Consider the following 13,391-nt stretch of genomic DNA (forward strand, 5'->3'; position numbering starts at 1 on the left):
GCTCTGTGCTTGCACCTCAGCTCTGGAGACACAGCAATACTTCACAGCAACCACAGGTCTCCCTCAAAACTGATGCCAAAAACAGATTTAGGAGGCACTGATGAAAAGGACTGGAGGAGATTAACAGAGGGAAGGAACAGAGGAGCAGGTCACACCAACATCCCTGTCCTCTGCCAGGTCACCACAGCCCAGTGGCTGCAGCACACAGCACCCGAGTCCCTCCAGCAGCACCAGAACAAAGCTGGGCTTTTTAGTCCAAACAAAAATCTATGGAATTGGTAAAAAAAAAAACGCAGTTTGTATTAGTGCAAATCTCTGTGTTATGCAGTTTGTTTGGTCAATGAAAAGCTGTTAGATGCCTTCACTAGTTCCACACTCTTTGGATGTGCGGTGTCTGAGCACAAAGCGTACATGTATCCTGCTGATGGAGGCAAAGTTTATCCTCCTACGAAATGCTGGCAAGCACAGAAAGCCTTCAATAACACACAGCTCTGGAAATTTAATAAAATCAATTTCATTTGCATAACATGCTTACATTTTTGATGAAAGCGTAAACAACCGTTGAACTTTGATGTTTACTTTATTGTATTCTATTATTTAAAGGAAAAAGGTAATACCATTTCATATTCTCTAAGAAAAATGTAACATTTCATTCTATATATTTATATAGGTATTTCAAAAATATCTATATAAAATCTGTTTTCTGTGCAGCAGTGCCTCCAGGAAGACAAGACCCAATTGTTGTGACATCACCATGGGTTGATGGTTCCACCCACAGAGGAAATATTTGTAAATGCCATGGATGACAAGGTGGTTATTATTGATACTGTCTATACTGAGGGCAGGCTGTGTGTTCAAGTTCAGCAACCTAAAACTGTTGCAGACATCTTTTATGGAAAATCCTTTCCTTAGGATTTTTCCTCTTGAGAAGCTGAGAGGCCTCAGGAACAAAATGTGAACAATGGTTATCTGCTGCTGTTATGTGTTATTTGTGGAATGCAACAGGTGCATCTGTGATTGGCCCATGTTGGATGTTTGTAATTAATGGCCAATCACAGTCAGCTGGCTCGGGCTCTCTGTCCGAGCCACAAACCTTTGTTATCATTCTTTGCTATTCTATTCTTAGCCAGCCTTCTGATGAAATCCTTTCTTCTATTCTTTTAGTATAGTTTTAATATAATATACATCATAAAATAATAAATCAGCCTTGTGAAACATGGAGTCAGATCCTCATCTATTCCTTTAACCAAGAACCCCTGTGAACATGGGCACATAAAACAACTACACCTCCTGCACAGAGAGAACAACAAATACCAATGTTAGCTGAATAAAGCAAGGCTCTCACCTGTGCGTCTAAGTTCTTGCGGGAGGAGGCAGGAGTGTTGGCATAGGAGCTGATGGAGGAGCTGGTGTTAATGTCATCTGTGCTGAGATTGTCTATGGTGTCACTGATCCCACTGCTGACAGAGCTGCTGTCGTCCCAGCTGGAGAAGAAGCACACAGAGGGACAAAACAAGGGTCAAAAGACAAGACATCATTCAGAAGGAAGACTGTATTATTTCTACAACCCTTAGCCCACTTGCGGTGCCAGAAAGGCCAGGCCATGCTGTCAGCAAGCCAAGGCACCAGTGGCACAGCTCTTCCTGACTCAGCTGAAACGTGTGTCTTTTCTGCTGAAATCCAAAGGAGTGGCATGAAGGAGTATTAGCAGGGAATTTTTTCCTGGGCAGTGGTGAAGTCCTGGCACAGGCTGCCCAGAGAAGCTGTGGCTGCCCCATCCCTGGAAAGTGCCCAAGGCCAGGCTGGATGGGGCTCTGTGCCACCTGGGATAGTGGAAGGTGTCCCTGCCATGGCAGGGGGGTGGAACAAGATGATCTTCAAGGTCTCTTCCACCGCAAACCATTCTGTGATTGTGGGATCTCCAAGTACCCACAGCACTGACTTGCTAAGCTGTAACACACAGGTGGAACTTAAATGCAAGGAAAAAAATTCAGCCTGAAGCAACCTTTTGTACCCAGGTGGTCCAGAGACCTGGATCTAACATCAACAGTATCACCAGCCTCAAAGAACTTTAGCAACTGCAAGTTCAGTCCTTCAGATGACAAATAACCCTCCTGAGCTTCACTGCCTTCTTCAAGGAGAGCAACTCCTCAGGACTACCTTCTCCCAGCATGTGATAGCTTCAGCATTTCCCCGTAAATTAGAAATGTCTCACTGCAAGTTTAGGGCAAACAAAACACCAACAAAACAAAAACAAAACCAACTAACCAAAAAACCAACCAACGAAACAAAAAAAGACCTTGCTGGAATCAATTTGAGTGTTAGAACAGAAAGACTCAAAATGATCTAAAAATGGAGCCAGATGCTCCAATTTGTAAAATGCCTGTAAAAGTTAGCTGCTCCAGGAAGAGATTTATATACTGGCTTACAAGAGCTCCATCTCCAAGAACAATGAAGCTGGGACTGAAATATTACCCTGGAAGGAGCTCTATGAAGCTATTTCAGTCCACTGGATAACTATTGCTGGAAATCTGGAAATGTAAATACAGATATATATATATATACACACACACATATATCTCATAGGTCATTTGCAAAAGGTTAAGAGCTCATCACCTGGCAGCTCTCTAGCTATTTATAAACTTCAGCTTCAGATTTTGGGAGCTCCAGACTCTCCTCCCTGTTGCATTTCTGTTTGGTCTACAAACTTGTAACAAAGACATTGCAGAGAGCTTTCTGGCTGGGCAGTGAAAGCTTTACTCACAAATGAATATACTGAGCAGTTAACATTTGCATTTAAACCTGAACTGTCTTAACCTGTGATAAAAGAACTGCGCAAAGAAAGGCAAACTACCTCTGTTTGCTTGAACTTTATTCATAGCTTCACCACTGACTTGCTACAGCCTTTCTACATAAACCTTGTCAGCTTTGAAATGGAAAGCATTTCATTTTTTCCCACTTAGCACTACAAAACACCTTCCCGCATGACTTTTAATGTTGCTTTAACAATTTTAATTGCTTTTTCTTACTTGGGAGTGCTATGTTCACCCACACCTGGCCTTTAAGGGACCTGAGCACAGCCTGAAGAGCAGCACAATTTGCTGAACCACAAATGAGTGTGGCCACGAGGACATCCTGCCCTGCATGTCACAGGAAGGGTCACAGCTGGCAGCTGCTCCTTGCTGACAGCTCTGCTCCTAGGGAAGGGCTCATCCATGTGTCAGCACAGCCAGTTGCGCCCCTTCTCCCACATCCCTGCGGATGAGCAACAGCTCCAGCAAGGCAGGAAAGGAAACTTGGGGTGCTCAGCCACTGCTCTGCTGGAACAGGGACAGGGACAGCAGAACACACTGCTGGCCCCTGCCACATGCTCTTGATGGAGCCCTGGGGTCACATCTCCATCGCCCTTCACATCTCCATCTTCACTGCAGCCAGCCCTGGCTGACCCTCAGGAGTGTCCCCCAGCCACAGGATGATTCCCAAGATTTCCCAAAGGCTGTTGGATAAACCTGCAGACACTCCAGCTCTTGTGATTGGAAAGGAATGCTGCAGTCTGCAGTGTTGCTGATGCTACAATTCAAAGGAAAGAGATCATTTTCCCCCAGATTCGCCTTCGCCTGGAGAAAAGGTGCAATACAAAATAGAAATCCATGTTAAAATAAAATTCACAATGTGAGACCTCCTGAATCTGAGAAAGCCAGGCAGGCAAATTTCACACACTAGTTTTATTTGCTGTTTTGAAAGATCTTTTCCAGCATAACTGAATGAAAGATGTGCTGCCCTTGCCAAGAAATGTTAGGGGGGGAATTGAAAATCTGGAAAAGGATTGAAAGATTTTTTTTGAAGCACTTTTTAATTTAGAGTGGGCAATTAAATATCACAAGGCAAAATATTGGAAGCCATATTACTTCTAAATTTCAGTTCTGAAAACAGGTCCTATAACTGGCACTTATTTCTCTTTCCAAACCTATCACATAAAGCATTTACAATTCCTAGGTAAGTCTACAAATAAGGTACCAAAATAGTTAATAGAATCACTGAATAAAAAAATATGCTTCTTGTTTTCCACAGTTTTGTGTAGCAATGAACTTATTTTCTATTTCTGAACCTATAAAAAATAACAATCATAACAGTAATAATATCATCACTGCCAATGCTTTCTGTGTTTAATAGTTTCGTTTCCTTCTTATGGAGATATGGCAGAGGGCAGAAAAAATATTAAACACAATAATTTTTCTCGGTGTGACTCCTAGTCCCATCTTCAACATATAGGAACTGAAACATTTCATTTTTGAGCACTCACAATTCTTAAACTACCATAGGCCTCAGTTAATCAGCACCTAAAGAATGTGTTTAATGTTAATCATAAGCACTTTTTCTGCCATCAGCCAGTCCTGTTGGCTTCAGTTGGGCAATCTAAGGCATTAGGAAAATATTTGAGTGCCCTTCTGAACTGGGACATGTGCCTGAGGACAAAGGTAGAAGCATGCACCTGAATACATTGATGTTGTGGCTTCCCTTCCTGTGTATCCTGGGCTTTAGGTCCTTTATGTTCTGGTGGAAACTATTAAATATGAACTATTCCAACTCTGCGTTTTCAAGCTTACTAATCTATTAGTAAATTTAAAAAGATTAGCTGTTCTGAGGTCTGGAGATAGGTGTCTGGATAGACTTTGGGTGCCACAAGCCAAGCAGCACAGCACTGGTGCCCAAGCTGCTCTCACAAGGCAGGATGTGCAAACCCACATATCTGCCTAAACCCAGAGAGCTTTATTTAACAAATATCACTTCAGCTCAGTCTCTAGCTAGAGAAAACAACAGCATGTAAGAAAACATGAAAACACCTTAAGAAACCAAAAATAATTTTGTAAACCTACATAAACAATGACTGATGCTGCCCTTTGGAACAGCACCAGAGAGGGCTGGCAGAATTCACTGAACTCAGTAAAATAAATGCTAGTGCAAGCCACTTCATGAGCACCCAACACAGACAGCTCCAAAGCAATGCAATGAACCCACGCATCCTGGTTAAGGCTCCTCCAGGGGACAGGACCAGTCACAATCTGAGGCTTTTGTTTCAGCTGCTCCTGAAACCACCCCAAGCCCTCCACGTAAATCAGCTCATTTTTACCTGGATCCGGTGCCTTGATGGTTAAAGTCAAAAGTGAGGAAGCAGAATGGGGCATCTAACAGCCCTAATTATGGTGCTCTTGGCTCCCAGAGCCCAGATAGCATCTTTGTAATTTACCTGGTGCAATTAAAAATTTCTGATGTCAGCAAACGTCTACTCAACCCTAACCTGAAGCTGAAATGTTTGGGTTTTCCTTTCTTTATTTGATCAATCACCTGAAACTTTACTTTCATTACTGAAAACTGCAAATTAAAAAAAAAAAATAAAATCTTAAAAGTGTATTATATATGAAAATGATACAACCACCCACTTGAAACCCACCCCTGCCACCACTTAAAAACTGCCAGGGTGCTGGCTCCTGCTCTCCATGAAACCAAGCACCCCAAGCAGCTTCCTGAGCCTCCCCTAACCCAGCCCTGCTACTGCACATTGCCCTGGGCAGCCCCAGATCACTGCTCCAAGCTGCTTTTTCAAACAGCTTTGCAAAGCTCTTAGGCTCAGACTTGTATTTTTCCACAGTCTATCAGCACTTTTCCATCTTGCATAATCATCATCCACACAATTGGCTCTCCTCTGTCAACCTGGACAGCAGAGAAGTCATTCTGTGTTCCTCAGGACAGCCCCTCTCAGTGCAGAAATCTTCCCCCTTTGCAAAGGAGTCATTAAAATCCTTCTAAATAAAGCTATTGTTGAAGGCTGAAAATGCACCTTTCTCTACGGATGGGTGTGGAGTTTAATTTTGTTGGATCTTCACTCAAAACCAAAATTACAATGAGCTGCTGAAAAATACATTTGTCCAAGAAAGGGCCTTGGGGGCTCTACAATATTTCAAGTGGAAACATGGCAATTATCCTCTTCTATTTAAAAATTTAACTATTTATGAGTTGATAGGCCAACAACAACAACAACAAAGATCAAGGTACAAAATTGTTGAAAATTCACAGCATCTTCAAAGATTTAAAAGGAAAAATTCAATGTGCTATAACATGAGACAGTAAATACCACAGCTTCCACTGTTTTCTCCTGGGATTTCCTACAGCAGTGAGAACTGGGCCAGAAACCCAGAAAGCACACACAGACCTTTGCACAGCTCTCCTTTCAAACTGTTCTGAAACAGAAACATAACCACTTGCAAAAGAATGGATGGAAATCTACCTCAAGAGAAGTTAATGTAATTAATGTGTTTTACACTGCTATTAATCACCCACCTCCCCCATGTCTCCAGTTTCTCTCTTCTTACATCCCACTATAGGTATTTTAACATAAACCACTTTGTTTCTTCCCAAAAGTGGAGCCCAGGGACAGGACTGTTACCTAAGTCAGACCAAGAAAAGCAAAGCAGGAAAAAAGAACACAGAGCAGTTCCAGTTGTTCTTTCTGGAGCAGAATCTAATCCTTTAAGAGACATTTTTTTGGTGCAGAGTTGAAGTGCTGGAAGTGTGCTGTGAGCTACTCAGACATTTTCACGTTTAGTGACTATTGGGGTTCCTGCCAGCAAACTGAACTGCAGCTCTCTGTCAAGCTCTGTTTAGAATTCATCCAAGATAAGGTTTCAGGATTTACATTTAAAATACCTATTTGTAAAGGGAATAACTCACAGAACAAAATTATTCAGTGTTGAAAAATTTGGCTAAGAAAAGATTTGGAGAAGCTAAAAAACTGCAAATGCTCTTTTCATTTAATCTTCTTAGATCAGTGCTAATAACCTTATAAAAATAACACTAGATTTTATTTTGTCCCTTAAAATCTAACCAGGAATTTGACCAAGCCATTGACAAACTTGAACACAGCTGAGAGCACACACACACAAAGGACCTCCTAAAAATCCGCCTGATCTCAAGGAGTTAGAAAACCCTAAATCAGTTCATGAACTGATTTGACTTTCCACCGAAACTCATCACATCCTGCTCTGAAGCTGAAATTCCAAAGGTCCCTTCTTCACCTAGACCTTTGCTCCATGGCTGGCTGGGGTCAGCAGCCAGCACAGCTCCATTCAGTTGCAAAACGCCTGACTGGTGGAACTCGTTTTTTTGGCCATTGTTCACAACCAGGGCTCCTCTGGTACCTCCACAGCCTCGGGGAAGGGGAGAAAAGCAAGGCACTGCATGTGACCCAGGTGCTGGAGGAGCTCCCAGCTCAGTCTGCACAATTTACTGTACAAAACTACAACCAGCTGCCTGCCAGCCCCTTTTTCTTGCATTCACAACCCATAAACCGTATTTTCCCAGCTACTATTCTGTCTGAGGACTTGCTGTGTTTGTACAGCTGTTTACAGAGCAGTTCTGCACTGGGTGCACCCCTTGGCCAGCTGCACCCTCACCTCCCTGCTTTGGAAGCCATGGGAGTGATGCTCATCATCCCTGCCCATGTCTGTGTCACTAGGATGACTCTTGAGGAAGCTGGAAACAACATCAGGGTCTTCTGTCACTGACTTAACAGGTCAGTGTTAAACCTCAGTCATCACCTCAAAAAAACGTGCTTTGTTTGCTCTGCCTTTGTTTCCATGACAGTAAGAAGTGCTGAGAAAGTCTTCTAGTCCAAGTCAGAAATCCTTGCTTACATACAAAGCCTCGGGTGCCTTCCAGACCAGAAATCCCTGTGAAGTGTCCATGACAGCAATGGACTGAACAAACCAAGGGTGAGGCCAAGCCCAGAGCTCTGTGCACTCAGGGATGACTGCCCCAGCTCCCTGCAGCCCCCAGGGTGAGGGATGAGGGGATGGGGAGGAGGCCCCTGGCACAGCCCTGGGTGTGGGTCACCACTGCAGTGTGCCTGCAGCTCCTCTCAGCCAGGTCCCAGCCCAAACACTCCTCACCCCAGGCACACAGAGCTTTCTCACCCTGCCTCACAAACCAGTACTTTCCTCTTACTACTTACTTACATCTCCCCCAAAAGCAGGCAGAGAAGGTGGCCTGCCCAGGGGATGGAGAGCTGTGAAAACCAATGACTTGGTTGTGCAGGTTTCTCACTATTTACTTTTTTCTTACTATTCACTTACTTCTCCCCCAAAAGCAGATACTCTGGGTCACATCACCTCCTCGTACAAATACACAATTTAACACTTAAAGAAGGGGGAAGCATCCTCTGAACACAGTGACAGTTTCTGACACCCACCTCAAGCTCCTCCAACCCTGGGCTGAGCTGGTGAGAGCTCAGCAGCTCACCAGCACTCACTGGTACCTGCCAGAGGCTCCAAAACATAATAAAAACAAGGTTAAACACCGAGAAGAAAAAGAAGGGATTAGATAAATTCTAACAGGAATGATGGAACAAAAACATGGCTCCTTTTCTTCCCATCTTCTTCTAATCCACCCTAACACTGTAACTCCACAAATCTTTCATGTCTGCAGACTGTAACCCCAAGCAAGAAACACACAGGCACAAACTGAAGACAAGACATATATATGCACAAAATCTCAAAGCAATTCTGCTTTCCCCTGCTCTTCTAACAAAAGCTCCTTCATAAATTGACCACGGCCAAGACCTGTGCACAGCACAAGTGATTTCACACCTGAGAACTGCTCCTGTCTCACAGCAGCATCAGCTGCAGCTGAGCACATGGAGACAAAGATAATGCACATGGCTGTCCCATCAGGAAAAAAGGAGAAAAACATCAGAAATTGTCTTTCTGAAGGCATGACAGCCTGCTGAAATACGCCTTAAAATAAATGGTGAACTTGGCAATAAAAATGTGTTAATTTGATCACAGGGCACAGCACCATCACTCAGGAAACCAAACCACTGAAAAACAACAGTTGTTATCCCACCAGTGATTTACAGAACAAACAGGCACATAATCAAGTCTAATGTTTTATTCTTTGCTGCTGGGAAGATGTCAGCTATTACCAACCCTGGAAGCAGTTTTTGTCCTAGCAGAACTGCAACACTCTGGATAGTAACTCCTGGTTCATGGGAGCCTTTAAAACTAGGCTCATTTGGAAGGAACTACAAAAAGGAATGAGATCTTACAACCTTACTCAGACAAATGAGGAAGCCAGCAGAAATTTGCACAGGAGTGAGAATAAGAACTGGATATTATGCACTAAAAGCAAGTGCACTCTGGGCTGGGATCTGGCCTGAAACAGACTCACACACGCCTTTGTTTCCTTGCAGGGTGAGCTCATTCCCACAGAGGCTCCTCCTTTGCACAGAAACCAGACTTAGAGTGCTAAAATATAACAAAGCCCCATAGTTTTCTGAGGCTAAAAGCCTGAAACACTAGTGGAAAGATAGCCAGCTAGATTGCAACCTTTGAGTATCAATAAACCTCACAGAATCACAAAATGAAGGCAGAAAAAGCAGACACAGCAATAGCTGTCAGTCCTCACATAGGAAATTTTCTACCATGTTATTCAAATATTTGCAATCTATTACAAATGTATTGATTTCATGCAGCATACAGAGATTGAAAAGAAGCAGGGCAGGGAGAAAGCTGCTCAGATTTATCCATCATCCAATGTGTTTCCACTGCCACCAGTATTTGCAGAGCTAAACCTCCTTACTCAGAGGTGCAACCCAACACACTCCCGTGTTTCCAAAAGTGCACAAAATCTCTTACCTTGCAATATTCCCCAACCAAAGCACTTCTCCACCTTGCTGCCCATGAAGAACTCCAGGAAAGGGGCTCAGATTTATTTTGCAGGTTGATACCTTCATTAGGCTACCATCCAATGCCCCCCCTTAAATAAACCAGCCTGTAACTTGACTATCTAGGAAGAAACTTGGAAAAAAAAGTTGGAGCAAGGTTGTTTTTCAACAGAGACCTCCACACGAGCCAGCAGCTCTGAGAGACACTGCAAAGCACAACCCAGCTAGAAGGTGATCATCAGAAACTTCCCCTGGAAAGAAATCTGATCCCTCAACAAGATTAACCTCTGAAGTGCTGGAAAAGCAGAGGTCAGGGCTCAGTGCTGGCCCTGTGTGAAAGCTGGGAGCTGATGCGGTGGCCAGGCAGGTCAGGAACCCCGTCCCACCAAGGAGCAGCTCCACCAGCAGCCCTGCCCTGGGGGTGCCCAATGGCACCGAGTGATCCCAGCTGAAGGATGAAAGATGAACTCCTCCGAAAGCATTTCCCCACTCTGCTCCACAGAGGGGTGCAACAACGGGACTGCTGAAGCAAGTATTGTGAATGTAGCAGCAGACATACCTAAAATGTTTTAATACAAAAGATTTGGAACACTGGCAATTTTTTTTTTATTTTTTTTTTTTTTTAATGCGGGGGGAGTGGTGGTATAGAAAAACATTTTCAATAAGAATGGTAAAGAAAACAGCAATTTATCCACTGGTATCTCCAGTTAAGAACTTAAGAAACTGAGACAAGATATGTAATATTAATCTGACTTTCCTTTATTTAGCACTATAGAGCAAGGGGGGCTTATTATTTCCCCTTATTTCAAACAGAATGGAGATGGCTATTTAGAAATGTGAGGTTGATAAAAAAATCTGGTGGTTAACATTCAAAATTCTTATTTTAGTCTAATATAAATATTTTCTGACAGGATTCTACCAAGGCCTCTGCATTCTGATGAACATGTGGAATTTTTTAGATTTTTTTTTCTAGTATGGGAAATCACACCAGCTGAGTAGTGCCAGGATTTCTGTTGCCAACAAGATCACCTGCAAGGGATCCTGTTCTGGAAAGGAGCTGGGAAGCATTTAGGATGGAGAAAATGGACAAGACATGATGCTGTTGCCTTAGCCTCACCTGAAGAAAATCGTGGATCATTCAGCCCAAAACCAAAAAGAAAAGTAGGAAGTGAAAAGTCAACTACACCATTATATATTTATTAACTCAGCTTGAGTACCCTTGTCTTAAATGAAACATACCTTTCAGCACAACACTGCAACGTTGGTTGAAAGAGTTAAAATGCAAGAATTCAAAGGTTATAAAACAAAGACTTTGTGGAGATACTCTGCTGCCAAAACCTTCAAATAAATGAGTCTCAGTCTGAGCTTGCCTTCTTACACCGGAGCCTGTATTTTAGTGGCTACTGTGTAACTATGGCAACACAGAGGACGGGTAATTTAGAGGCTGGTGGATGTGACAACTTGCAATTTTGAACAATGCTAATAATAAAAGTGGCTTGGGAAAAGCATAATTTAACACAAACGTTTGTGGTTCAAAATTAAAAAGGCCTGTTCACTTAATTTTAAAAATTTTTAGATTTTTTTTTCAGCCGGATGATTACCTATATTATGTTAGTCTGATGATTAAAAAAAGGTAGTAATATGACTCTTGTGCTTTTTGGTTCATCTGCACCTTAGAGTGCAGCCAACCCACCCCCTCTGTGATGTGCAAATGCAAAGCTGCTGATGTCACATCTTTGCTGAAGATTAGACAACAATCACAGGGCTTTTTTAAAAGAAAGCTATGTATTGCCCATAGAGAAAGAGGGAGAAGGTCCTCATGGAATGTTATTTCTCCTTTTTTTGCCTCTGGTGCATTCTAACCACTACCCTTTATCAAAGAATCCTGCAAACTGCTTCTCATTCTTTATTTTAATTGCTGAATAGTGAGCAGAAATAATGCTCAGATATGACAGGCACTTAAAAGAACCACAACTGCAACAGTAAAGCTTTCTATTCTTCCCTAACACCCTTCCTGTCCTTCTTTCACAAGTGATGTTTCTCAATTATCTGCCCATGCAGTTGTACAGGAAATCAGGGACTGACCCACTGCTAATGGCAAGTAAGAATAGCCAGAAATACTCAATTAAAAAAAAAATCAAATCTGAAATTGTAATCTAGGGGAAAAATAAAAATCAGGACACTGCATCTGTTGAATCACCAGCTCCAAATAAAGCCAAATTCACAATATTAAGGAACAGCACTGTACTAACATCCACCTACAGCCCCACTGTCCTTCCCTTCCCTGGCAGTCCTTCCACTGCAAAGGAGGGATTCTGCAATGTAATACCCATAAGGCTAAATGCAGAGGGATACTTCCAGATGAATTTTACATGTAGCAATAATCACAGTTTTATGGGTCAGGAAGTTCAGAAGATTAGTGTGTTATGGCTGCAGTGCACAAAAGCGTTTGTGTTAGAAGTTTCACATAGCAATGGGGTGAGATAAGCTGTGAACAGCTTCACATCAAGTTCTTTTATGGTAGTTAAAGTTGGGGAGAAGTAAAGAGACCCCACAGTATTGATTTACCTAAAGAACAGCTGCTCAGAAAAGGCTGCAAATTGTCCTAATATCAATGCCATAAAATCACTGCACCTCCAAGCCCTGGTTCCTTCCCCCACTCCCGTGTGCTATTGCCATTAACTCAGGCACAGCTGTGACCCTGGGCAGAAGGGAACTCACTCTGCTTGCAGCACAACAAAAACTTATCACAGAAATGCCTCATTCCATTTCATTTGTGAGGGCCCAAACCCACAATTACAGGTTTGCATTCTAGGTTAAGGCAGCTCAAATCTTGCTGCATTTCAAATACTCCCTTGGAGAACGCCAGAATGCCTGAAAATTGTGGGTTTATTGCAATACATCAAATCCTTCTTGTTTTTGTTCCTCAGTAGCTGAGATTTGTCAGTTAGAACCTTATTTGATAACTGGAATGATTACAAAAGTAACACAAGCAGCATTTAAAGACATCCCACTGCAGAGTCCTTGGAACCTGCTGGATAATGTGTGGCATGAGGCATCTGCCACATCTTGCCTGGGAGAGACTCCATCACCACTGGGTAAACCAATGTCTTAAAATAATCTCTACAGCAATTTTTTAATACTTGTTTTTCACTTCTTTCCTCCTAAAGGACATTAAGATTTTTTTAATTTTAAAAAACCCCAACATTTGTAACAAAACGTATTCTGAACAGACTCAAACATGCTTTTGAACACACTTCTATCCTTTGAAGCAGAGCACATGGAACAAAAATACACCATTTTAGAGCACTTTCATTGATTATCTGCATGAGAAAATAAAAGCAGGATTACAGAAGCACTGCTGCACCATTACAACTCTTACACATGATACTACAGGGCTACAACTCTATGTAACTACCTAAACAAATGACCTTTGCATTAAATTAAATGTTTAAAAAAATCAAACAAAAACAACAAAGAAGCCCGAACTTACTGAACTGGTGTGTAATTGTTAATCCTAGGAAGGTATTTTTACCTAAAATCAGAGGAACACTGGCAGCAGCATAAACTCTCAGGAGGAGGTATAATAGAAAATAAACTCTAGCTGCTACACCATGTGGGTTTTCAGTTAGGTTCCAAAGGGAGCTTGGAAGACAGGAAAAGTAGGACTGGA

The 13,391-nt window shown here is 42.4% G+C and overlaps 1 protein-coding gene across 5 annotated transcripts in view; it reads right to left on the reverse strand.

Moving 5' to 3' along the window:
- The window catches only part of NAV2 (neuron navigator 2), a 203,526-nt gene that overhangs the window by 52,027 nt on the left and 138,108 nt on the right, over positions 1-13,391 (reverse strand). For all 5 annotated transcript variants that reach the window (XM_063158172.1, XM_063158176.1, XM_063158175.1 and 2 more), the window contains one exon: positions 1,346-1,484. In XM_063158172.1, coding sequence (XP_063014242.1) covers positions 1,346-1,484 — 139 coding nt within the window. The remainder of the gene's footprint in view (positions 1-1,345; positions 1,485-13,391) is intronic.

The sequence above is a fragment of the Melospiza melodia genome, chromosome 6 (assembly GCF_035770615.1).
Source record: "Melospiza melodia melodia isolate bMelMel2 chromosome 6, bMelMel2.pri, whole genome shotgun sequence".
Classification (NCBI taxonomy): Eukaryota; Metazoa; Chordata; class Aves; order Passeriformes; family Passerellidae; genus Melospiza; species Melospiza melodia.